At 41.1% G+C, this 26,032-nt stretch overlaps 2 protein-coding genes across 4 annotated transcripts; one reads left to right on the plus strand and one right to left on the minus strand.

Annotated features, from left to right (window-relative positions):
* Positions 1 to 237: 237 nt before the first annotated feature.
* tcima (transcriptional and immune response regulator a) lies at positions 238 to 1,280 on the minus strand. The gene has a single exon (XM_028414461.1). It carries the CDS (start codon positions 1,135 to 1,137, stop codon positions 835 to 837), a length of 303 nt encoding a protein of 100 aa, XP_028270262.1. The 5' UTR covers positions 1,138 to 1,280; the 3' UTR covers positions 238 to 834.
* Positions 1,281 to 10,643: 9,363 nt separating this feature from the next.
* On the plus strand, positions 10,644 to 25,858 carry LOC114441834 (zinc metalloproteinase-disintegrin-like brevilysin H2a). Of its 3 annotated transcripts, XM_028414937.1 has the most exons (24): positions 12,174 to 12,272; positions 12,763 to 12,824; positions 14,326 to 14,403; positions 16,496 to 16,584; positions 16,670 to 16,746; positions 17,048 to 17,126; positions 17,317 to 17,393; positions 18,057 to 18,240; positions 18,321 to 18,383; positions 18,575 to 18,646; positions 18,741 to 18,910; positions 19,510 to 19,591; positions 19,727 to 19,860; positions 20,932 to 21,109; positions 22,474 to 22,563; positions 22,904 to 23,099; positions 23,192 to 23,294; positions 23,376 to 23,532; positions 23,624 to 23,704; positions 23,899 to 23,992; positions 24,086 to 24,191; positions 24,270 to 24,351; positions 24,426 to 24,524; positions 24,600 to 25,858. In XM_028414937.1, the coding sequence occupies exons 3-24, from the start codon at positions 14,346 to 14,348 to the stop codon at positions 24,630 to 24,632; spliced, it is 2,304 nt and encodes a 767-aa protein (XP_028270738.1). In that variant the 5' UTR covers positions 12,174 to 12,272; positions 12,763 to 12,824; positions 14,326 to 14,345; the 3' UTR covers positions 24,633 to 25,858. The 3 variants fall into 3 exon arrangements, with proteins under 3 accessions (XP_028270740.1, XP_028270738.1, XP_028270739.1); XM_028414939.1 differs by lacking the exons at positions 12,174 to 12,272; positions 12,763 to 12,824 and adding an exon at positions 10,644 to 10,662; XM_028414938.1 differs by lacking the exons at positions 12,174 to 12,272; positions 12,763 to 12,824 and adding an exon at positions 13,737 to 13,851.
* Positions 25,859 to 26,032: the final 174 nt, after the last annotated feature.

Genomic DNA, 26,032 nt, shown 5'->3' on the forward strand with positions numbered 1-26,032 from the left:
TGTATTGTCGGGGATTCCCTGTGTGTGACCAACACTGAGGTCATGGGTAAGATGCTGCATTCACTCCATCCTGATTCAGACCTGCGATATATAGTAAACCTGTCATTTGTCCTCCATGACTCCTCAGTAATCCTTGGATGATAAAGGTCAGCACCACAAGCCTCAGCTAGTGTCAAATATGAAGAGGATGCAAAAATCATGTGAATGATGTTTAATAAGGACAAACAAGGGTTCAACTTTAGTTTTCAGTGGAATCATTTATTTTAAAAAAATAACAAAGGAAGGTTTTACAAATGCAAATCGTTGTGCTGAAACATTTGATGAAAATAACACATTAGTGGCCACTAATGTTAGTGTTCATACAACAAAATGAAGCTTAGAAACAAGGCATGTGTTCAGGACAGGCATTGGTTTTTTTTCGGCACTGTATAGTCTCATATTGCAGCTGTGCACCAGCATCAACACAGTGATGTGCACATGTACAAGGTGCTGCTTCACAGTCACGCATCCATAGGAATGCATACATGAATTCAAGTCTGGGGAGGGGGGAAGACGTGCATATCCCTTCATATTCCCAGTCACTTCTTCTTTTTGCTCCAAGCAGCAGTCTCAGCTGTCGCCTCCGTTCCATGAGGCGACAGTAGCCGGATCTCGCCATATAGTGCGCCCCTGGCTGCACCTTCTCGATCCGCACCTGACGCACCTTTTTCCAGGGCGACAGGTGAGCCGCGTCCGCGGCGATAACCCAGTCACATTGGGAGTGTTTTCACCTTCAGCTCACGCAGGAGCCGACAGAGAGAGACACAGGCGGTGATGGCCTGGTACACGACACAGTCAGCGCAGCCTGAGCAGCTGCCGGACCATCCCCGCAATCTGCATAAACTTGTCCTTCTTTCGCTGCTTCAGAGCCATCAGGGATCGTGCCGTCTCCTCCGGGTCCTGCGTGTAAGAGAAGATGCTCCTCACTCTCTCCTCCGCCTTCATGTCGCCCGTTTTCTGGAAGAGCCTCATCAACGCGTCCTGGTTGACATTCTCAAAAATGTTGCCAACGGCCTTTTTGCGGTGAGCTGTGTCAAACTTGTTGCCGTAGACAGACGGGCTGACCCGGCGGGATTCATAGCACGGGTACGCAGACATCCTGACTCTCCGGTATGTATCTGGCTTTGTCCCTTCTCCCAACTGTGGCCCTCCAACTCGCTGTGGATGAGTTGCTCGGTGCGCACTGTTTTGCCGGAGCGGCTCTACGTCAACGAGGGCTGGGAGTGAGTGAGTGCAGTACAGCCGAGCCCGTGGACATTTATAGAGCCGTGTGGGACGCGCTTTGGCAGAGCGCACTTCCATTGGTGACGTCAGCCGTCGTGAAGCAGACAGAAGCACCGCCTCTCGGAGCACAGTTGGAGAATGCGGCTCCACAAATACGCACAACTCTGATGAAATCGGCGAGCAAAATATCACTTCACTTCTAAAGGGAAGAGAGATGTCTCTCACTGAGATGCTATAAATCTGTAAACTATGGACTAACTAAAACTATGGAAATACAAATGCATAAATTCAGTATTTTTTTTGTATAAAAAAACGAGAACGGCTGCGTTTGGACTCACCTTTTGATCATGTATTTTCTAAATGGGGATAGGTTTATTTACTATTGTGTGCAGTAATCTAAGGCTTGAATGTCATTAACGCATTTGTTATTAAAAGGAAAGGGAAACAACATATCACAAATCCAACCTTCAAAATGATCCAATAAGTTCAACCTAATATGAATAAACAAAACATTTTCAACAGACAACTTTATGTTCTTAAATAAAATGTGAAAATAAAAGCACTACATGGAGAGATAATGTGTTATTTACATGCTTTGGTAGGGACAACAACCACCCCCAATCATTGTACTGGATTTCTGATTTTCCTATGTAATCAAATAACTATTTTAACATTAGTAAGGATATACCTTATATTAAGCAAATGAGTTTGGCCTAGACTACGGTACTTACAAAACATGACTGAGTCAATACTGGGTCCAAATACATTCTGAATTTATCAAGCACTGATTCCTCATTACCCTGGCTTGCATCTGCCTTATACTGTCTTTCCTGTACACAAATGATTAATTAATTAGCTTTAATAGTGCATTAATGGCAGCCTGCTCTGGGCACTAATTACTCTCTGTGTGTTGAAATAGCTCCATGTATCTTTTTTCTTTTTTGGTGGCATTTAATGTCATCAACAAAGCAGAAAAATTACTTTTTTATGAGGATATGAAGTTGCAGGCTACCACAGATAACTTAAGTTGACAGCACAACACAAAGGCCTGTGCTCTCTTCCTTGTTTTTTCTACTTGCCACCACTAGATTCACTTTTGTGTATGTCCATGTAAGGAGAGCCTGCAGACAATCTGTTTCAGCCAATGAGATTGCAGTATGGATTACCTTGTCGCTCTATAGCTCTGGAATACAGAAATTCCATATGAAATTGGAAAACAAAACGACTACTACAATTACTATTGAGTCTGCAAAATATATGTGAAAAAAACATATTTTTGTTATATAAAAAAATAAATGCTAAATATATTGAGGGACTATTTTGCCTAACCCAAAATATTGGTTGTAACATGTCCCTATGGTCCATATGCAAACCCATGCCCCTGTTTTCATGCAGGACACAGTCAAATAAGGACACAGGATGTATTGGCTCATATGACTCATTTGTTTCTTTTCACCTGCTGGTTGAGGAGTAGTTTACAAAAAGTCTCAAACACAGAACTGTGTGGTGTTCATTTCCTGCTGCAAACAAACAAGCCGCTGTATTAGGTAGGTGAGGGGTTATTTGTAAAAGTAAAAATGACTGTGTGGCTCCCAAAATTGCTACATCAGATAAAATCTTCCTTTTCCAGTTAGCTGTGAGCTAAAAATATTTGGCTTACATTCTGGACTTTACATGAGAGGGTTTTTGTTTACAGCTGGAGGTGACCCGGGGCCTGTGCAGCGTGGCTGACCCAAGCTGATAAGGCTGCAAGGCGTTCCCCCACTTGAAAAGCTCCTCATAAACAAGTGTCAATCCCGTGTTGGTGTAACAGTGTTTCTGATAACTTGCATTTGCCCAAACATGTCCCCTCTGCAAGTGTGACAGCAGGCTGGTGCCTTATATGGAAAAAAACACTGTGGCTGAGGAAGTGTTTTTTTCTTGCAGAATAAAAACTCATGCACGGTATGCCCGGCATGTGGCACTGACTTTGTTTGCTGAGTACAACAATGAAGCAAAAATTCTTGCTCAGTCTGAAGGGAAACAATACCCAGATCCTCGCTGACTGCTTTGTTCTCCAGGTCTGCCTGAACAGTGTCGCCACAGGATACCTGTCTTGTCTCCAGCTGGCATGACATTTTCAATGGGAGACAGAGAACATCCCTGCCCCTCAATTTTTTTAAAAAAAGAAGGAAATGGCATATTTATGACCCCAAAGTTGTCCCAGAAGCTCAGGACACAAGCAGCACACAATGAGGATTCAGCGGGTAGACGGAAACCTGAGCCACTGACCCTGTTCTCCTGTCCATCCCAAGCATTCAGACTTTATCATAACAAAAGAGACACTAAATTTATCCTGGGTTCAAAGGTTCTGTCAGCTTTTTACCCCAGGAGAAGAAACCTCAGTGGGTTTACTCACTCCCTTGTTTAACATTTGGCTCAAATTGCATAATCAGTCTCCCAAATGTCCCTAAAATAGTCCAGGTCAGAGATAAGACCTCACGGTATGTCGCGACGCCGTATCGGTTAAGCAACAGGGTCAATGTCCAGGGTTATCCATGTGGACTAATTTTGCTGTGTTTCCCTCCTTGTCGTCTTTGTTTATGGTTGTTCTGTACTTTAGGCACAAAGGTGTGATATATTATATAATATATTTGTCAGTTGTAGCCTGATTCTATAGGAGGCAGCGATAGCACAACATGAGTCATTATATAGTCTGTGGCATTTGATTTGGCACTGATCACTGAGGTAATATTATCTTAAAAGGGAATTCTCTGTTGCTGTTTGATAACTAAATAGTGAAATTAATTGCAATACTGTGATCGAGACACAAAACGATTTTTGAAATTGTCCCTGAGTGTGTTTCCAGGAAATGTATCTCAAACCTCGGGAACTCAGAAAGCTCTGGTTTCCTCATAATCTGGGCCCACAGTCCTCACTGCAGTAACCAAGGATGTGTTCCAGCCTGAACCCTTTGCTGTGTGTCACCTTCATTGCTTCTCCACTTATACAGTCAAATAAAGGCTTAAAATAAATACATAAATGTAATTATGCAAATCTGCACATTGATAGTTGGTTCAGTTGGTGGTGCTTTATCAGCAGTCCTTGTGAAAGAAGAGGGTGCAACATACATTTACTCAAGTGCTTTACTGAAACAGTTGAAAACATGGTGGAAATATGGTGATGGCTGATTTTACTTTCATATTAACTCTTTCCTTCTGCTGTCTCAATGATGGAAGCAAATCTAATTAACAGTTTTAAACGGTGAGCTAGTAGATGCTGATGTTATGGCTGTCAACTAATCTTAAGGAGGAAATAAAAACAACAATAAAAAAGCCTGACCCTTAGCAAGCAGGTGAGGCAACAAAAAATATATATTTTAACAGGAACAAACCTTGAGCAGCACCAGGCTCACTCGGGAGCCCTCCTTGCAAAGAGTAGGCATCCAAGAGTTAGACGTAGAGTTGCTGTGTTTACCCAGAGGAAGCCTGTGGAACTCCATGACTGAAATATCTCTGAGAAATATAATTTAAAGTAAAGCTTTGCACTGTCCCTTTAATCCCCAAAACATGTTTTAATCTGTGTAGTAAAATTCACTGTTTTAATACCCAAAGCCTAATCCCAGCAGGGACCTCCAGGGAGGAAAAGTTACACACACTGAGAAAATCGTGATAAAGTGACAGCTGTTGTTTGAGTGTGCCCACAAGAATTGTTGTAGTCATGCAAAAAGGTCCAAAAGACGATGCAAAGAGTAGCTGTACTAGTTAAGATTTTGTTATTTTACATACTGTGACCCAGATTTTAATGTGTGATTGTTTGATGTGTGTTTCATCAGGGAGAAAAGACCAGCCAGTGAAACAAACAAGCAGTGATGCTTGGTGAGAAAGTAGGTGATGTAAGAAGACGAAATGCCAACATTTGTACTAAATCCTGTGTACTTCAGTGATACTGACCAATCTCGGGTTGCTTGCTTTTCCCTAATATGGATGTGCAGTGTTTTATAAATGAATTTGTTGTTTGTGTGCAGTCTGCTGAGACCAGACCAAATCAGACCTCTTTATCAGAAAATGACCTACAAGAGTCAATCAAATGGTTTGGTTAAAAAAAATAGAGATGGACCAAGAACAATATAAAAACATTTCATAAAAACAATTTCCTGGGTTGTGCTAAATATAAATGAAAACAAACCAACAGCTGTTTCAGCCTTGAATGGCGGTAAACTGAATTAAATGACTCTTAGCAGCATGCACGAGTACCGTAATGATGATGAATAATGAACCCCCGCAGGCTTTGTGGTCACAGCACGAGAATGTATTTATTCAGGCCTGTGTTTATATCTGGCTGCAGACTTTACTGGAATCTGCCACTAGCTGCATGTCTGTTTGGTAGAGTGGCTGCTTATGTAACATTAGCACAGGAAGGACATTTGGGGAGAGTTGGAGTCTCCAGTGGGTTGGTGTTTGTGTGTGTTCGCGTGGGTGTACAGGGACTGTGTGTGTGTGTGAGAGAGATTTCAGAGTGGTGGTACGGGTGGAGCAGATAATCATTGCTCAGATTTAACTGGCATTGCAGGGGTTCTGATGGTAATACAGGTGAACTTTGACTCACTACAGACATTGTTGCAACCACATTAAGCAGGGGGTCCAGTCGAGCCAATAAAAAACAAGCCAATTATAGTAAATAAGAGCAGGAAATAAGTATTAAGTGTAGGATTTCCCAGAAAAAGGCAAGAGACATTTAATAACATATTGCATGAGTAACACAGCTGCCTCATTCATCTCTCCATCATTAGTTTTTATGCCTTAGACTGCACCTGACATCATATTACCTTAATTTAAATTCTTCCAAAGGCTGCACAAAGGCTTCAGAAAAACCACCAGGTTTTATTTTAATCTTCAACTGTTGTTTTTCCTGCTGAGTGAGCAGCATCAGGGCCACAATAGACCGAGCAGGCACAGTTGCACACAACTAAGAGTTCGTATTTCCACTCTCCTCTGCTTCCTCCTGCCCTCCAGGGACCATGCAGATTAAATGACTTAGCACAAGGCACCATCGCACAGAACCAGCTCAATCCGGCTGCTGCTCGGGTTCACGGCTGGCTGCACCACAGGGGCCCGAGGCCAAAAAACCTACTGTTCATCTGTCCACGCGATGCTCCCCCAGCCAGGATGCTGAGCTGTGCCTGTATGTCCATGCCCCGCTGGATCAGGTGGATCATATTAACAGTTCTGATGTACGGGGTGCTTGTTGAAGGATAGTTTACTGGTACAGTAACTGAAAGGCAAAGTTCTGATGTAACCCTGAGTATAGCAGCTTTTGTTGTGTAATATATTATTTTATGGGAGCTGTTCCGGTACAGTAGCACCACTGTCTGAGCAAATAAAGAAATAAGAAGACGTATTGGATGTTTTGTCATTTCTGTCATTTGATTATTAAGATTTATTAGGACACCAAATATAACTAACTTTTAATAAGTCCTTGTGTTTTTTAAAAGGCAGAAGCTACACATTTTTTTTTAGAGAGTTTTTTTTTTAGATGTCACCATTCTAGGGTGTAAAAAAAAAACTGCAGTTCCCTCCACAGCCTCTAGGGGCTGACTCCAAAAGCGATTTAATCCTCATAGACCTCCATGTTAAAATGTAGTACAGCCTGGTACCAAAATAGGTTTCGTCTCCATTGATAAGGTCAGGTGACATCAAACATAGTCATATTTTTTATGTTATATTAAATTTTGCAAAAATATGGGCTTGACTGCTGATTGACAGGGTTGCTCACAGCATAAGCTTCTTCGCTCCACGACTGCCTGGCCACGTCAGCGCCATTCCAGCTCCAGCTCCAATTCTGCCTGTTAAAAGCCAACATGGCAACAGCTTTTCAGAAACCTATAGGTGACACTTTCCCAATGTATATTTTATTTCTCCTATCTATATGTTGTTCATTCTTTCCCTGAAGCTACATCAGAACTTTGGAGTCTTACTCCTGTAGGTCCAACTGTTTAAAGTAAGGTCACTGCTAAATTGGCAGGATAACCCTTTAAGTGCTGCATGCGCTGCATTTTAATGATATACACACAGAACACACGATAACAATTGTGTTTATGGAGGCATGATAGACACAGGGATACCCTTATCCAAGCGCAGTTCAAAGCTCACACAAGCTATAAAACACAGACATGCCCGCATATGCTGTTACAGTTTCTGTTTATCATTAGCAGAGCAGGGTGGCACTGTAAAGCACTCTTCATCCCTGAGAGAGGTAACCCTGGATGCACTGCTGCTCACGGCTTATCACAGCTCAGATTCCTTACTGTCGCTATGGCGATACGGTTTGGATACAACATGAGTAGTAAGCGGGTGGGCGGGTGGAGGGACAGGGAGGATACTGCTATAGCGTTTGACTGGGTCACCATAACACTGCACCAGCAAACAAGCAGTGAGTCAGAACGCTTTATAAATTGTGACATCCTGTTATACTTGAGGCAGAAACAGTCTCTGCTGAGGAAACAGAACAGAGTTTTGCAGGTAGATGTTAGTTTCATTTGATATTGTGACTGAATATTTTTATAAAACATCATACACACTACTAGTTCTTACTCAGTGAAACTAATTAACACTCTACTGGACGCTCTGTGCTCCAGTCATCTGCTTCTCCACCACTGCACAGTGAGGTGGCCAAATGAGCTGACTCCCTGTTAAGCACAGCAGAGTACATGAACTGATGGAGCCTGGTCCAGTGCCAGGTAAAGGAAAGTGCTGGAGCTGGCCGACATCAGGTCTATTGTTCGCCGTGGTGGGAGGGCAAGGTCACATCAGAGAGACCGGTGGGAGCAACACGCAAGTCTGAACTGATGTACAAGTAATCTGCAGCAGGAGTCCTGATTAATCTGAGAGAATACACCCATAGATAGGAAATGTCACACTGGGGGTACTGTGGGTCATGTCTGTGGAATAAAGCCCTGTAGTTTTTGAGCAGAAACGTGAGGACTAAAAGTGCAATTTCAGCAGATGTTGATAAAATTCACAGCACCAACTACTCTATTAATCTCAAATAAAAGAACAGAATAATTTTTAAGTCTATTATAATCACAAGAAATTGAATAAATGTATTCAAAATGTCAACTTCAAAAGTATTAGTAAATTACATTTTTTACAGACCAGATTAAAAGTTATTCATCTTTCAGCTGAATTGCCACGACTGTGATTCTCCATTAAAAGCTTAAAAAATACAGATCGGATAAAATCAGAAAACTTAAGCAAACTATATAAGTGATCTCTGACCTGTGACCAGTATTCCCGATTTCTCCTACTTTAACTTTTTTTGTCGAGTTATAAGCTGATATTTTGAAAAGTAAATGAAACATATACAGTATGACTTACAGTAACTCTCCCACTTTCAAGAAAGCAATGGTACTTCTTAGCACATCCCCCATGCAGCAGACACATGGGAACCATGAAAATGACTCATCCCTGTGAAAGGGTGTAGTGATGGCAGACTGAGACACTTTCAATCACACCACTGGACTGCTGCTGAGACAGAAGGAAAAGGAACACTTATGCAAAATAAGTCTTATTTACCGTCATCTGACATTTATTGGCCTGGAGTTATAGTGCCTGAAAGACTTTTCCTTCCTGTTTCTGTGCTGGAGAACAAAAGCAAGTGCTATAAAAAGGAAGGGTTACATTTGTGTCAACATGTCAATGAATTAAAAGAAGGAAGGCCTAATGTAATATGAATTAACAGTGAAACTAGACGGATTAGGAGGAAGTCTATCAGCTGTTCTTTCAGAAACTTTTTTCTGAGCTCAGGGAGGTTTAGAAGTGCTTAGTGTGGTAGGTTGGATGTGGAACTGAAAGCTAGTTTCAGCTTTAGGCTGGTTTAAACCGGTCTGCTGGTGAGACAGTCTTGTGGATGTCTTCCCTCATGGCTATGAGTCTTTTATATCTATATCCATGGTAGACAACAGACACACTATGGTAAGAGAGGGAAAACAACAACTCTTATCCTGGCTATAAGACTTCTCAGTGTGTGAAACAGATCATAAACAACAACAACAAAGACAGTGGGGGGGGGGGCTGAAAATAGGTCAACGGTCACCCTCTATCTCCACAGCATTGGTGATCCACTCAGCATGCACACACTCAATGACTAATGGACTCAGAGTTTTGCATTAAACTGAAGTACTGATGGGTGTAAGTCCATGTTTTAGCCGTGCTTCATCCCTAGCCAACCCCTGCTCTAGTTTGGGCGGCAGCACGTGGCGTAAATAAACAACCTGACATGTGTCCAGCCAGGATCCCGTAAAAACACGGGAAACGCTCTGACTCCGACTGATGGGTTATTGTATAAATATTGTATACACAAAGAGAATAGTTTAAATGACAAAAGAAAGAAAAACAAAAAAAGACAAATGCATGTGTGCACTGTCTGCTCAGTGTGTGGTGTAATAAATGCTGTTTTTGTGAATTCCTGCCAAATAGTGTGCACTAAATCGTCTGAGAAAAAAGTGTTTGAATATTTGTTTGGAATTGTAAACAGTTCTACAATTAATAATATATATTTTACATTTAAACAATATAAAACAAATATATTTACATATTGCTGACAGTGTTGTTGTGTGATTGCAGTAGGTTATCTTTGGTGAGCTTGGTGCTATGCAAGTATATTTAAATGTGTTAAAATATTGCAGTAACGTGGCATCATGTTTTTCTCTTAAGTTAAAAAAAATCAAGTCACTCTGAAAATGTGCAATTTCACATTCTTTCCTTAAGTTGCAGGTGAACGATAACATCTGGTTTCCCATGCACTATGATACTATGTCAACCGTGAGGGTCGATCTGCTCTGCTCTAATGTGATATGGATCTTTGCCTGCAGGGAAACTGGAAAATTCTGCAGTCTGAATAAACTGTGATCTACAAGGTCATGCTGCTGGAGAGACCGTAGTGCCATAATTTCTGTGTGCATGATCGATAAAGTCCCCTTTTCCACAGATGTCCAGTCATGCAGGCCAGCTGTCCTTCCACAGATCAGCTGCAGCACACTGCCTGAGGCTGGCAGCACATAAACACAACTTCATTGTGTTGTTCTTTTTGACTTTTGTGGCTCATAAGAGTGTCTAAAGTGTCTGAAAGTGGCCTAATGAAATATGTTAATAAACCCTGAACTAGCTTTAAAGATGACTTTGACTGATATCAGACTTGTGGTGAACTTAGTGTTGTGTCAGAGCCCTCTGTAGCCAGGTCAGGTTTACTGCAGCTGTAAGGATGTGATATGAAGAGACTGCCCTCCACTGGTACTGGTGTGCACTGCAAACCACTGATTATATTTGTTTAGGATGTGGAGGAAGGAGTAAGATGTGGCTTCGAGTCAGCAGCCTGCTTAATATAATTCAGAAGTAAACAGCATTCAGTCATTGTGTGTGGGTGGGTTGGAAACAATTATTGGTATGTCTTATAATACATTTAAGATGCTTTATTTGGCAAATCAGTGGGTGTGTGTGTGGGCAGATGTGTGTGTTGTGTGTGTACATGTATTTGTATATGACTACTGGTCATTGCTGTTGTGTATATTTAATGTATGTGTGTGTGTAAAGTCTCATACATAAAAGTCTCATATACTCTTGTGTGTGTGTTTGTTAACATGGAATTTTTGTACAATTTTTAATGACAATCTGTGGACATGAGGGGAATTTGAAGACAGTCCTGATGTCTCTGAATTCACATGTTAGTGTCTGAAAAGCACACTCTAACTTTCCTTTTGCAAATCCATTATTACCACGACCTGTTTTTTTTTAGTGTATACCAGTGTATAGAAAAGCAACGCCTGGATTCACTGCCAGAACTGACGCACAAGGCCCGATTTTGGCGGACATTTCGCTGATTGGTCCATTTTCTTAACTGGGCGGGGCTTATCGGAAGACAGCTCTGCAAGGACCGCCCTGAATGGCGGTGAGCCAGAAGAGGCCTGCAGTGAATGCACAGGTAAGCCTAACGTTGCATTAATGACGTGCATGTACTCCGAAGGACTTTTGCACAGTGACAATAACTCATTAAGTCATGTTTTATTAACAAAGTTGATTTTTTTCTGTACATTTTAATGCTAATAAGATAATGGCACCATTACGCCTTACAGTATAAAATCATGCCGTGACATAGTTTATACAGCGTGTTTTTTTTGTGCTAGCTTGTGACCAACGCAGCATGCAGAGCCAGGAAGCTAATGTTAGCTGCAGCAGCTTTGTGTGAGTGTTTAAGGAAAGAGAGAAGCAAGGGGAAAACATATGGTCGTATGCTTTTTGAATTTTTTTAACTACTTAAAACAAACTTATTATTCATGCTTGTGGAAGCTAGTGTAGTAGCAGCCTGCCATCACTCGGACAGTGGGTGGGGAGCAGAGCTGAAGCTGCTAACATTCAACCGGTCAGGTTGGTGATGTTGGACTTGGACATGGAGTAGGTGGTTTTAGTTAATAAGGCTCAGTCAGCATGTGGCAACAGGCTTCTTATTAGCTTGTGTTTTTATGTTCTTTCATGAAATCCGTTTGAGGGCCTTTACTAATAAGATCAGATCTCTGTCATAGATTTGTGTAATGAAAGTGTCGGGTTATAACAGTGAGGTGAAACAAATTTATGGTACAGGTGTTTGGGCTGTGTGTTGTGACATGGACCTACATACATATACATATTTGATTCTTATTGACCTTTCATAGATATTGGATGATTACTAGAATGTTTTTTGTGCTCTATTCTATAGTTTCTTGCAAACAATGGTAAAAAAAAAACTACACATTTTAATTTGACCGCAAAAAAAAAAACAACAACAACAAACACAAGGGTCCCCCCTTTTTGCTTTTACAGCCTGCATATGATTGTTTAATCTAATGCAGATATTATCATTATTTTATCTCATGAGTGCCGAATCCTGATGGCCTGTGTTGTTGCTATGGAAGACAACAGAGGGAGGTTAGACTGAGAGCTGGTTGCAGACTGAACCCAACAACTACAGCGTTTGATCCACTTACCTGGATTAAAAAGGTAAGCTAATGATATTGATGGTAGCAAAATGTAAACTCTATTGGCGCAGTGTGTGTGTGTGTGTGTGTGCAGTCAGCTGAGTGTGATGGTTTTTAAGGGAAGTGGTATGTTGGTAAGTCTCAGACAGGTGGGGGAGGGAGTCAGCAGTCATACTCATTCTGATAGATGATCACCCAGCCTGCGGTAATAACTTCAACGCAGGGCAAAAGTCAAAGGTAAAATAAAACGGCATATATTTCAAAACATCAAAATCCACAGTCAGAGTTCAAGTCAGAGTGTGACTGGGCTACAAGAACTTACATGAATCAAATGTCAAATTCATTAATTACAATTGACTTAAATGTTTGCAGTCTTGTAGACTGTCATTGGCTAAATTTGCAGGTGACTAAAACAGTTCCAAAAAGGACATTGTCCTCTCAACATGAGTCATGATGTCTTTCATATGCTAAGAGATCCCTTCTTTATCATATTTGTCTGTTTTCTTTACCAGAATATTGAAGAAGAGATGCCGAAGACAACAAATACTCCATCATCAATGAGTATCTTGTACAGGTAGGCTTCAAGGAATTAAAACTAGAGGATCCTAGAGGTTCCTCCTAAGCTGTTTGTGAATCATAGGCTTTATGAAAACTGGATTTTTTGTGTTTGTGTAAATTCTTAACTCCTCACACAAAGAGTACAAATCTTGATGGCCTAATGTACATCATCTTTGAAATCAGCACTCTGTGAATCACAAAGATATTCACTTCCTGACCCTGGCGTAACCTTGGCAAAACCAGTGTGACCAGTAGTTTGGGACACTGTGTTGGCAGACAAACTCATATTCACTGTAGCCAAACATGTTGGTATGGTATTTATTTAGGACTATTTATTGCAGGTTCCTCTTTCTATGTGTAAGTCAGAGCCTGATCAGCCATATGAAGCTGAATGGATGATTCTTTAATACTTTTGCTGCTCTGACTATAAGAACCAGAGGGTTAAAGATGCACTGTTTTCACTCAGAATGGGGAATTCACTTTGTCTCTGGGTGCAGCCTGATAGCCTCACAGTAAGGCAATTGTTCTGTCACATCTCTATGAATGGACCTATGAGAAATGAATGAGCATCTTGAAATTGCAAAAACTAACATCTGTTAACCCGTTTTACAGTCAAGAAGGTTTCTACCAGACATAAACAATCAGTCAAATTTCTTTTGCATTTTTAATTCCTGCTGTTTTTTTTAAAGAAACAAAAAAACCTCTGGACACTTATGACAATGCATGCTGTGTATTATAAGTTTGATCACAGTTGTGTGAGCAAAAAAAACTGCCTGTATGCTTATGATACTATCACACAGTGTTGCTATAAGTCCACCATGCTCCACCTACTGAGCCACCCACATTAACCCCGTGTCCTGAATTGTCCAAAGTCTGCTGACAAGGGAGCATGCACATTGGTCTTATTGTCTTTGGATGCTTTTGTCTCCGCTGTGACTCCAAGCATGCAGTGTAGAGTGGGAGAGGGACGGAGAGGCAGAGGAAGAGGCATCAACACTGCTGCAGATGAAGTTCACTTTTAGTGTCTATATTTGGCAGAGATGGTGAGAAACTTTATGAGGTGGTGATGACAGCGTGAGAAGTGGTGTGTGCGGAAATTACCATATGGCTGATGTAGTGTTAGTGAGTCATTCAGCCACAACACACAATGAGTCAAACTGCTGATTTATGGCTTTAAAAAAAGGAAGAAAGACAAATTTCAACCAAGAAAAAAGGTAGGAGATTTAAAACTGCTGCTGAATCTAAGCTACAGCTGATAAAATACACAAGTGTGTAATGGGAGAATGCAAGTTAACCTCTCACCACAACACACCCGTTTTCTTCCTGCATTCCTTAAGAGAAGCAGGGGCGTGTTTGGGCCGCTTTGGGAGCGTGCTCTAAGTCTGCTGTCAATGAGGAAGTGGCTATGACAGGTCCAGGGGGGCCGGAGGACAAGGCGTGGCCTCGCTAGAACAGCACTGCAGTGTGCAGGTAGACAGTATAAAGCCTGATCAGGGGCCTGATCTGCTCTGTTACAGTGACTGTCTGCACTTGGACAATGACGCCAACACTCCTATTGTGGGTCCTCATCCTAAATGCTTCGCTCAAGCCCTCAGGTAAGTCACTGGATACTGTTACCTCCACTCAGCACAGTGGCTAATTAATAACTAAAGGCTAGCTCTATTCAGAGCACTTTAAATTGTAGGTTTCTGAGCAATAGGCAGTGCTTTGAAGCATATCATGAATTAAATGAAGTTTTTATATTATGTTTAGCTTCCGTGAGATCATAGTCATGAAACGTGATTAGTGTCTTCTTGTGTAAAGTCCTCCCTGACAATTAATAGCTGTTGTTATATTGTAAACACGACCTACACATACTTCATAAGCCAAACAAGATAAGTAAGGGAATTACTTTAAAACGCATCGCTGCTGTTGTTGTGACACACTTTCTGGGCTGGATTACAAACAAACCAACACCCTCTCAGGTGCTACTATGGGCACATGGTAGCTGTGACTCAGACGGACGTAGTCATTTCCTTTAAGGCACTTTCATAGTTTGGGGAGTACAGTTGTTTCTTTACTTTGGTGACACAACATCCGACAAAGATGAGAGACAGGATGTCATCCAATAAATCTGAAACATCAGTCGATACTGCATGGACTGAAACAGTTTGTGGTGAATCAGAGCTGATGTCAGATCAGGATCTGAATAAATTTATGCAGAAGTGTCCCTATTAATATGGCAAGTAAGGAATCAGACAGCAGACCAAAAATGTTCTCTCTGGTTTATCACTAGTTTGATCTATCTGCCTAAATATAGCAATAAACTGCTGTATAGACAGCTTGGTTTCCATAAAAGTAAACACAGAAATGCTGTGTTAACCCACACTGTTGTGTTGCTAAAGCACAATTTTAATGATAGCATTACTGATAAGCATGTATACAATCAGACAAGTCTGTTTTCAGCAGGTAAATCTTACTATATTTTGCAGTGTATTCTGTTTGGTATCCGTGGTGACGATAATGAGCGCTATTGTGAATAAGTGCATGTTGTAGGCTTATCAGAGTGCAGCCAAAAAACCCACACCATATTCTGTCACTGATCAGAATCCAGTGTATCCATCCATTCATATCTAGACAATTTTGGTAACCCTCAGAAGTTGGCTTTTAATGCTTCAACAACCTCTGCAAAACAAGCTTAAGTCATAAAGCACATCTCCAAATGGTAATTATTATGCAAATGTTAGATTTGAAAGTTGAATATCCCTTTTCCTGTTCACATATGTTTAGAGTTTACATGTAGCTTCCATGGTGAAGCTGCAGATCCTGTGCTGATACTGTAAACACTTCATAATAACGTGTCATGCAAAACAAAGACAATAGAAAATCCTGTGATTACAGGACAGCTTTGTTACACAATTGTCAGAGATTTCAGAGGTCACACAGCAGCAGCAGCAATCAGCCCAGCCATCTTATCTGTGGTCTGTTATGAGCTTAGATATCATCAATCTACTCGATAACCTTAGCGTTTTTCTCCATAAAGCTGCAGATACAGGCGCTTGATGTGTAACAGATGTCATGTTTTTTTCTCTCTGGAATGAACTTCTCTTAAGCCAGAGGCTAAAGCAGAGAGACTCATGGGGCCATTCAGTGTACAGATGGGCTGAGTGAAAAGTCTGACTGAGATTCCACACATAACTTGGTTCCATTATCCTTTATCTTTATTTCTATGTTAATATGCTGACTTGATATAACAGTGACATCCTTAATCTGTACTGAAAATATGTTGGGTTATGCTGACCCCTGCGTACACTTTAAGTAAACATAAGGCAGATGTTCAACATTTCAACATTTTAACAAAGACTTATGGAGCCATAATTGATTGTCTGTTGGTAACCAAATCTTCTTAGTCAAATGAGAAGACCGATATCCGTTTCATCTCTTTGTGTCCTGCACAAAGACTGACACCACCACTGGCTGTTATATAGATGCCCACAGTCATACACCCTGTGGCTGCTTTTACCTCACGATGACCACAAGCGGCACTAATATTGAGTTGTATTGTTATAGATAAGGAGTGAATGGCTGAGCCAATAATGATTTATTGCATGCCAATATACTGTGCTCTGAACAAAACTCTGCTCGCACACACAATAAGAGATGCAAAATTGGATTCGGATTCATATAATGTGTGTTTTGTCTTAACAGAAAGCCACAGTCACGAGTTTGAAGAGGCAAAGGACTATGAAGTGGTTCGACCTGTCAGAATTCACACAGTCAGAAAAAGACATGCAGAGGCAGGTTTTTCTTTTTAAATTCTGTCACAAGACTTTGTAGCAAATATTGTGCTCTCACACTTAATATTTGTTTTTTTTCCCACAGCACCTAAGACCAGAGACTATTAAGTATGTAATGACTGTGGGAGGAAAAGACATTGAAATGCAACTAGAGAAAAATAAGTAAGTTTTTTTTTCATATTTATTACTTGACATGAACAATTGGTATGGTCACTCAGATCAAACTGGGATGATTATTTTAATCATAAAGCTGGAAGTAAAGAAACATTTATCTAGTTATTGTTGAAAACAATGTTTAACAGCAACTTCCTGGTTTTACTTCCCTTTTCACAAAAAAGGAAGACATGATAAAAACTTTTAACCACTTCTTACACAACTAGAGACTTCATGTTTTCTGCCTTGTCTCCAACTTTAGTGAGGTAAATCATGTGCATATTTCCATTTATCTGTCTGTCGTCATTAGTGACTTACTCACCAAAGACTACACTGAGACTTACTACAACGATGATGGGACTCAAGTAACTGCAGCGCCACATGACATTGTAAGTGTCTGCATCTGTGAGTCTCAGTTCCTCAATCATAAAATGCCAGCATTCCATTTAAACCAGACAAAATATTATGAAACATTTGTTGTTTAAGAGTAAATGCTGTAAAAAAAACATGTGATAAAGATAGATTTCGATTTTCCTGTTTAATAACCCAGTCTTTCATTTCATGCTCGTACTCTTACAGGATCACTGCTACTACCATGGCAGAATTGTGAATGACAGCAGGTCATCTGTTAGTATCAGCACTTGTGATGGACTCAGGTGAGCTGTTGTGTAATAACACATAATAATCCATTATGGTTGAATTTAGGTAGAGATGAGGCTGTAAGGAGGATTCATTCACAACATGTAACTTTTGTAGTTGATACAGACCTTTCAAATGCAGCTATGTCTAGAACCTGATTTTTTGCTGTTTCTTCATCATCTCCTATGTAGCATATAAGTCTGTTTTACTGCTGAACGTTGTCAGTGGCTAAATTCTGATGTCTGATGTGCTGCGCAGGTAGCATAACTGTAGTCACAAAATATGTGTGAGCTGAGTAGCATAAGCTGCCCTAGTTTTAGCTCACAGCAGTCAGTGAGCAATGGCAGTGATGTCATCAATGCAAACAGTAAATGATACATAACTCTTCAAAAACAAAACAGCAGACTAGCTGAGTAGCCAGTTCTCGTACCAGTGTCACACAGGCTTTTTGGAGGCTGGTGGTGGGCAGGTTGATAAGATCATAAACACCCTCCTGCCAGTGTCACACAGGCTTTTTGGAGGCTGGTGGTGGGCAGTGGCAGAGGATAAGATCATAAACACCCTCCTGTGGCTATATTTTATTATTCCAATTATAGCTGCTAGCTACATATTTAATTTTTAGCCAAGTAAAATAATAATATGGAGGCCTTAAATGTCTAACTGGAATGGTCTCTGTTTAGGGGTTACTTCAGGACATCTGCCCAGAGGTACCTGATCGAGCCCCTGTCAAGTGATGATGAGGGTGATCACGCAGTGACAACTTTTAATGAGAAAAACTTCACACCTGCAGTGTGCGGCGTCACCAACACCAGCTGGAGTGACGACTTTGAACCCCCAACAAGCCGCAGTCGTTCCAGATCAGCGGTAGTTTATTAGTGTTGCAAATCTACAGATGAAATGCCCACACATTATTTAGACTCATTCCTATTTTTGTGACCTTTTAGGGTATTTCCATTGTTCAGCAGCAGAAATACATTGAGCTCTTCCTCGTTGCTGATAATCGTGCGGTAAGACAACAGGAAGTCTTCTGCCTGTTTTTGTACACGTTTTTGTAAATCACAAGACCAAATATATATATATATATTTATATAGTATAAATGAACCTTGTGTAGTCACTGTTGGTGTCGGCAGTGTTTTCTAATGAAACCACTGCCGACACCAACAGGATGTGATCTAACATGAAGGCATGGTGTTTCAGTATGAGAAGATGAAGAGAGACCAGACAGCTCTGAGAAAGAGGATGTTTGAAATTGTCAACTTTGTCAACATGGTTAGTCAAGGATTTTGCCATATATGCACATTTAAAAAAAGAAATGTAGATGTTACCTGCCTCCTTATTGTTTCTTCCTGGTGATCTTCTGCAGGTATACAAGCCCCTGAAAACCTTCATTGCTCTGGTGGGTCTGGAGATCTGGTCCAGCAGCGACTTGATATCTGTGACCCCTCCAGCCGGGGCCAATCTCAACGCTTTCATGTCGTGGAGGAACTCTGAGCTGATGCCGAGGAAAAATCACGACAATGCACATCTCATTAGGTTTGAATGACACTAAGCCCCAAATTAGTCAACATGCAGCATATTTTCCAAGTTTACCCCCCACTGATACATCAGATCCTTATGTACTCAAAGTCTAAGGTTTCTACACAATACTTGTGTAACTCGTGTGTATTCTCACATTGGAGTACAAATGGCCTCACCACTCACAAAATGTGACTTTGTGAATATTTTTGGAAAAGAACAGGGAAGTCAGTTTCAAGGTAGCACTAACCGCCTTTAAACTTGCATCACTCCAGTTATTAGGAAGACGTGTGTGTGTGTGTGGGCAGGTCTATGCCTTGATAAGTTGAACAAACCTGTATTTGAAAGTCAAATGATTAGAGCTGCCAACTGTCCATTAAATACGTACCTGTACCTGTTTAGATCTGTAACTCAGTGGATTCGTGGCAGCATTGTTATCATGTCTTTGCTTTCCACGCAAGTAACCAAATGAAACCCACAGTGCTGCTGATGCAGTCATGGTTCCCCTAATTCGACATGCATTTTTTTTTTCATTTCAAACAAATGACTGCCTGTCTAATTGGAATAAATGGATAAAGTCATACGTTTATAAAATATTTTCTCATCTTCTCTTGCAGTGGTATTGATTTTGAAGGAGCAACTGTAGGTCTTGCTTTCATTGGGACTCTGTGTTCCGGTCATTCTGTCGGGGTAGTACAGGTGAGGTGCTCAACCTTGTGGTTCTCTGAATCAGATGTGATGTGAAATGAACAGAAACTGAAAACATTGTTGTATCCAGACAATCACAACATGGCTAGCAGACAGGTGTAACAGGTGTCTTTTTTAACCTCCCAGGATCACAATGACCGTGCCATTGCAGTCGGAGCGACACTGGCCCATGAGATGGGCCATAACCTGGGCATGGACCATGACGACTCCAGCAGCTGTGCTTGTACTGGGGAGAGCTGCATTATGGCAGCAGCACTCAGGTAATAGAAGTTCTAAAGCCTCAGTCCAAAGGTGCTTCTGTAGAAATAGGTCAGATAAAAGACTCATTTGTTTGGTATAGTTACACATTTTAGAGTTAGAGTGATGCTCATTTGCTTCTTACTGGTAGTTTATGGAGTGTATTTCCAGTTTCTTATCTGTGAAGTCATCTGTGTTAAACTGGAATAAGGGAGGGCAGCTGATATTAACTCTGCTAAGTCAAGTTACATTATGATGTCATGCAACTTTTCGGGAAAGATAAAAATAATAATGATAAAAAGTCGAAAAACATCTTGTCTGCAGCTGAGGATGAGCTGTCAACACGTGTGGGCTCAGCTGTGGTCTGTTCAAGTTCAAGTTAGTTCACTGGTCAATCTACCTTCCTACTCACCGGTTGTTAAGGGTTGTGACTGAAAGAATGAGCTGCTGAAATGAGTTTCCTCCACAGTGTGACTAGAATCTCTCTTAGTGGTAGAGATAGGCTGAGGAGCTCTGTCAACCAGGAACAGTTCATAGTAGAGTTGCTGCTCCTCCATGTGTTGAGATGGTTTGGGTTAGGGTTCCTCATTCATATGCCTCTGGTGAGATGATTCAGGCATGTCCATCTACATGGAGACCTCAGGGCTTATATCTCTCCTTGCCCTGGGAACACTTTGGTACCCCCAGTGGAGGAGCTGGAGGAGGTAACTGGGGGGAGGGGGCCTGAGCTGTCCCTGCAACCAAACCCCAGATAAGTAGAATACAATGGATGGAAGGGTGTTTATTTCTGCTGTAAGGTTCATGGGGGTCTATGGGAATTGACTCACCTTGGAGCCAGCCTCAAGTGGTAGGCTGAGGAACTGCAGTTTTAGACACAATTGACTTACCGTACCTGTTCAGTTTGTGAGATTGCTGCTAGCTCTAAGGAGTTATACTTCACCTCAGATGACAGGTTAAAAAGTCATTACTGTGGTACATATTAAAAGACCTAATGTAGTTAAAGCAGTGTAGAATCATAGTATCATCAGTAACATCAGTGTAATTTAATTTCAAAGAACTTTGATGCTAATTGGGTCAAATGTGCTTTCCTTCAGCTGGAACATTCCTCGGTCCTTCAGCAGCTGCAGCAGCAACAACTATGAAAAATATCTGACAGAACGCAGCCCCAGCTGTCTGCTGAACAAACCAGACTACAGGGGTCTGGTGGCTCCTGCAGTCTGTGGGAACGGTTTTGTGGAAAGTGGAGAGCAATGCGACTGTGGAACTGTGGCGGTAAATACGCTATCAAAGCACTCATTCAACACAGATATGCAGCATTTCACTTTGTTTTGGATATTTTCACAAACCTATACTCATCACAATATGATTAATGCTGTGATTGTTCAACTATTAAAAACTGTCTGTGCACGCTCCAGTCTGACACACAGTCTTCCCCACAGCTATTATTTTCTGAGACTAAAATGCATAGCACTGTTTTCATGACTGAAGTTTTTTTGTCCTGAGGTACCTCAGTCTGATGCAACCTGACATGCACCGACACATTCTTCTAGGAAGTCTTTCAGAGTGAACTGATCTAAACTCTTAAAACAACGTCTGTTAGCATCCTGGCACATACAATGTATAGACTAAGAAAAGTATTTTTACATACATCACGTTTGTTACATACACCACGAGAACAGATTACCATTAGATACTACACACTTACAATTGTCTCTTCTACGAAAACACCTCTATGAAAACAGCACAAGAAAGGTTAGAAGTAGAAAGAAGTCAAGCATGTGTTTTTGCAGTACAGTTACAAATGTATAAAAATATTAAATATTCTGCATGTGAGCATTAGAAGTGAGACAAGGGTGTCTCTCATGGCTTCCTAGCTGTGGTAGGAAGTGGAGAAGTAGGCCTACACTTTTTTTTTTCTTTTTTTTTCTCAGAAAATGTTGGCAGTGACCATTTTTTGTCTTGAGGGAAATTTTAATTGAGGCAGATTTGGTCATATGTTCCAACAGTTCCAACCATCTCAGTTGGTGCATTCATGGACCAATAGAAAGCTCTCTTTTTTCTTATATATCTTTTATTACGTACCTGTGCAGGTTCTGGGGGTCCTGAGGGTTGTTCAATACTTTTATTAAGATTTTATTATTTTACTTGCATTTTTTTTGCACAGACACACACCACTGTGTGTGGTTTTCCACTGCACCTTACTGTATCATATAACACCTAAACAACAATTGCAATTTTTACTTGGATGAACATTCCTCTCTACAGTCGTGTTCCGACCTGTGGTTGCCTCTAAAGGTATTCAGCATATCCATAACAACAAACTCCAGCCCCCTTCCCCCCTGTCCTACCCTTAAGTCACGGGCTTTACAGCAGCAACTCCGTAAAATAGATTTTTGTGGACATGTTATAGGAAATGAAAACGTGTGTCAGAGAGTATAGAGTAACAGAAAACATGCAAAATACAGCCAGGAACTGAAACATGAATTTGCACAGTGCGCATTTTCATTTGCTTATTATGTCCAAATTGTAAAAAAAACTTCCAGTTCATATTTTCTCAAAACAAAAAACACAAGAAGAAGGGATCAAAGATTAATTAAAAAAAGAGAGCTGAGTTTTGTTAATCCTGATGTTTTCAGGAGTGCACCAACCCGTGCTGCAATGCCACCACCTGCACCCTGACGGAGGGCTCACAGTGTGCTGAAGGCGAGTGCTGCGACAACTGTAAGGTGAGTCAATATGAAATCCCTACATCCACTCAGCTACAGCCCTCTAGTGGACATTTGCAACATTAAAAATAGATCAGAAGAGGAAATAATCATCGATTGCAAAGCAATATAATAAAACAGCATTTTATTAGTGTAGTGAACACAACCAGTAGTGCTTAATAAAATATTCAACAATAGTATAATCTTCACACTCCTCCTAAACACTCCTAATAAAGTGTTTTCATCCCTCCAAACATGTCTTATTCCAACAAAACAATTTGTGTGGCAGCGTTAAATGCCTGTTGAAAATATTACATAAATATATTTACATAAATAAACTGTGTTACCTTGTTCCACACAGATCTCACCTCGCTCCAGGGAGTGCCGCAGGAAGCAGGATGACTGTGATCTGGCAGAGTACTGTGATGGGAAGAGCGCCACCTGTCCTGAGGATGTGTTCGCTGTGAACGGGCTGCTGTGTGATAAAGGCCGGGGATACTGCTACGATGGCAAGTGTCCACAGAGGTCGAACCAATGCATCAAGATGTACGGAGCATGTGAGTGGCCTCTTCTTTCATGTGACCTGTTCTACTTAACATCCTGTAATCTGAAATGACATTAAAAGTTACTGCTCATGTCATCCCCTCAGCTGCTACAGAGGGCGGACAGTACTGCTACGACCAGAACACCAGAGGAGTCTACTACGCTTTCTGCAGACGTGACAAAGACCAGTACTTCCCCTGTCAGCGACAGTGAGTCAAGGTGCAAAAGTTTTTTTTCTTGAATAAGTTGACTCAGAAATAAAAGCAAACAAACCCTCCTTCTCTTTGCAGAGACGTGCTTTGTGGGAAGCTCTTCTGCCACAATGGTATTGACAGCCCAAACTACGGCCGCATGGTCCGGTTCGGAGAATGCAAGGCAGCTTTCTTTGATGACTACACCAAAGACTATGGCCAGGTGGACACAGGGACTATATGTGGAGAAGCAAAGGTAACGGTTTTAATCATCTACAGACAACTGAGAAATCATCCACGTGTTGCAGAATTAAACCTGAGTGTACATGTTTGTGCCACTTTTCAAGGTGTGCAGCCAGAATCAGTGTGTGGATCTAGCGACGGCTTACAGAAACGTAAACTGCTCAGCTAACTGCCCCGGCCACGCTGTGAGTACACACCACTAACCCCGCTGTTAGAGCTCATTTTTCATTTTTAGTTTTCAAAATGGAGGTTAATGTCTAAAGGACACCAGGCTTTTGCCATCAGGACACCTCAACTTTGGAACGACAGTTTTTATAGACAGGCTTTGATGTTTCCTTCCATTAAAATTGTGTCTTACAAACATCATTTTGCTCTCCAGGTGTGTAACCACAAGAGTCAGTGTCAATGTGAACCAGGCTGGTTGCCTCCTCGCTGTGATTCACAAGATGAAGCCTTCAGTGCTCTTTCTTCTGGTAGGATCCGTCTACACACTGTCTTCAATAACACACACATGCACCATGTTGCACTGCCTCACCAAAACACAATCTTTACTCCCCCTTTTGCAGGAGCAACTGCTGCCATTGTGGTGACAGTTATTCTAGTGCTTTTAGGTGTCATAGCTGGTGCGGTGGGGTTCATCTGGAAAAAACGACAGAGTCCCACATTACCCACGTAAGTAATCGCTGCACAAATCCTTCTTGGTGTGACTACACTGAGTACACACAGCTTAAACCTTTGTTTGCATAACAGTACACACAGAAAGCAGACACCCAGCTCCACTCCACACGTGAGCAAAGGGCAGGTACCCAGTCAACACATGTCAGTCGGACAGGTAATGTAATGGAAGACACTTTGTAAAGCTGCAATATGTCAAAGTACAATTACTAAGAACAGCTGTTATCCTAGGTTGGTATGTCAAAACCAAAAGGAGCTCCTCCTCCACCGCCTCCAGCAGGGAACAGACCCAAACCCACAAACCAGAACTACTACAGCAACGCACGTCAGGTAACTCCCTTCTCTGCTATAATGATATTTACCTGTTAATATTTTGTATTTAATCCATCTCTTTTTGTCCACTAGGCTCTGAGGCCAGTACCTCCACCTAAGGTGTGATGTCTTACATGGTGCCAACTATGAGTGACCTACTGTCCTCAGTGAGAAGCTGCTGGTGATCCAGAGGAGCAAAATGGTGTCATTATTACATTATGTTGCAGTTTACAGTGCTCTGTCAGGCATCACACTGAGGACCAATCTTTTTGTTTTTAAGGCCACTTTTTATTACTGTCGGGTAGCACAGGTAGTATAGACTCTGGCCCTAAATGTAAGCCATATCTTTTTTTTTTCACAATAATAGAAAAATCTGTGAGAGTTTTCAATGTCAATATTTCATGATGTTTTTTCACCCTTAAAAATATCCTGATCTGGTCTGATTAGCTTCGTCTGACACTGCCATACTAACTCAGTTATAACTGCTGTTATACTGACACTCAAACAACGATTTTAGATCGAAATGCTGTGAAATGAGTGAGCAATTTCACACATTCCATCAGCATAATTTTAAAATGCTTTCATTATAGATTATTTAAAGTTCATCAGCAAAACTTGAGATTCAGCAAATTCTGACATGATTCTTGTAAATAGATTTTTTTATGCAGAGCCACTGCTGCTTGTCTCGAGTTCACTGTGTGAACATGTACATAATGTAAAACAGCTCAGTGTCTAGATTTCACATATAGCACTGAGAAATTATATGATGCTAGCCAAAACATTTCAGATGACTGTAAATGTTGCATCTAAAAAACCATGTCTGGTGCTTTGTTAAGTCAGGTGGCTGACTTAAACAGGCCTGTGACTGAGGTTTCACAGCTGCCTGAACAGCTCTGGGTTAAAAGGGGTTAACGCCAAATTTATTGCATACTGTCTGAAAGACAACTGTAAATAACACAGACACATAGGTGTCAATGTAAAATACAAGCCCATACATATATCTGTGGATGCTATCATACATCGTTTGATAGAAACGTCTTAAAAAAAAACAATCCTTGAGTCCAGTTGCCTCAATTTAAACTCCTAAAACAGCCCATACATGCACCTTCCTTTTTTCCCTCAATACCTTTGCACATTTGCTTGTTTTTGTATTCTTTTTAAATTTTACAAGTGCTGGCTGGAATGTACCTCTTCACTTCTCACACAGTGCTTATGCAGCTTGTGGCCCTGTAGATAAGTCTGCATGGACACAATAGCAGGGATTCACCTTCTAATGATAAAATGCACATTCACAAGTCGCTGCTCTGACAAGTTTTGAAAGAGAAACTTAAGGTAACATAATTAAAGCAAAAATAATTTGTAATTTTATACTCTGTAAAAGATTTTTTTAATTAAACATTGATATACGTTTCTTTTTGTTGGTGTCTTTCTTCTAAAGCCCTGTAGGGGGCAGCAATGCAGGTGACATCATTTGATCACTGTAGGACCGTCAATAGCCTAAAAAGCAGTTTTAAATACACTGACAT

Source organism: Parambassis ranga, chromosome 9, assembly GCF_900634625.1.
Source record: "Parambassis ranga chromosome 9, fParRan2.1, whole genome shotgun sequence".
Taxonomy (NCBI): Eukaryota; Metazoa; Chordata; class Actinopteri; family Ambassidae; genus Parambassis; species Parambassis ranga.

Excerpts from the sequence above, each read along its gene's own strand:
- tcima (XM_028414461.1), bottom strand. The coding sequence starts at position 1,137 with ATGTCTGCGTACCCGTGCTATGAATCCCGCCGGGTCAGCCCGTCTGTC.
- LOC114441834 (XM_028414939.1), top strand. The coding sequence starts at position 14,346 with ATGACGCCAACACTCCTATTGTGGGTCCTCATCCTAAATGCTTCGCTC. Across the intron at positions 16,747-17,047 it reads ATGCAACTAGAGAAAAATAA|TGACTTACTCACCAAAGACT; the intron begins GTAAGTTTTTTT and ends TGTCGTCATTAG. Across the intron at positions 18,911-19,509 it reads GACAATGCACATCTCATTAG|TGGTATTGATTTTGAAGGAG; the intron begins GTTTGAATGACA and ends CTTCTCTTGCAG.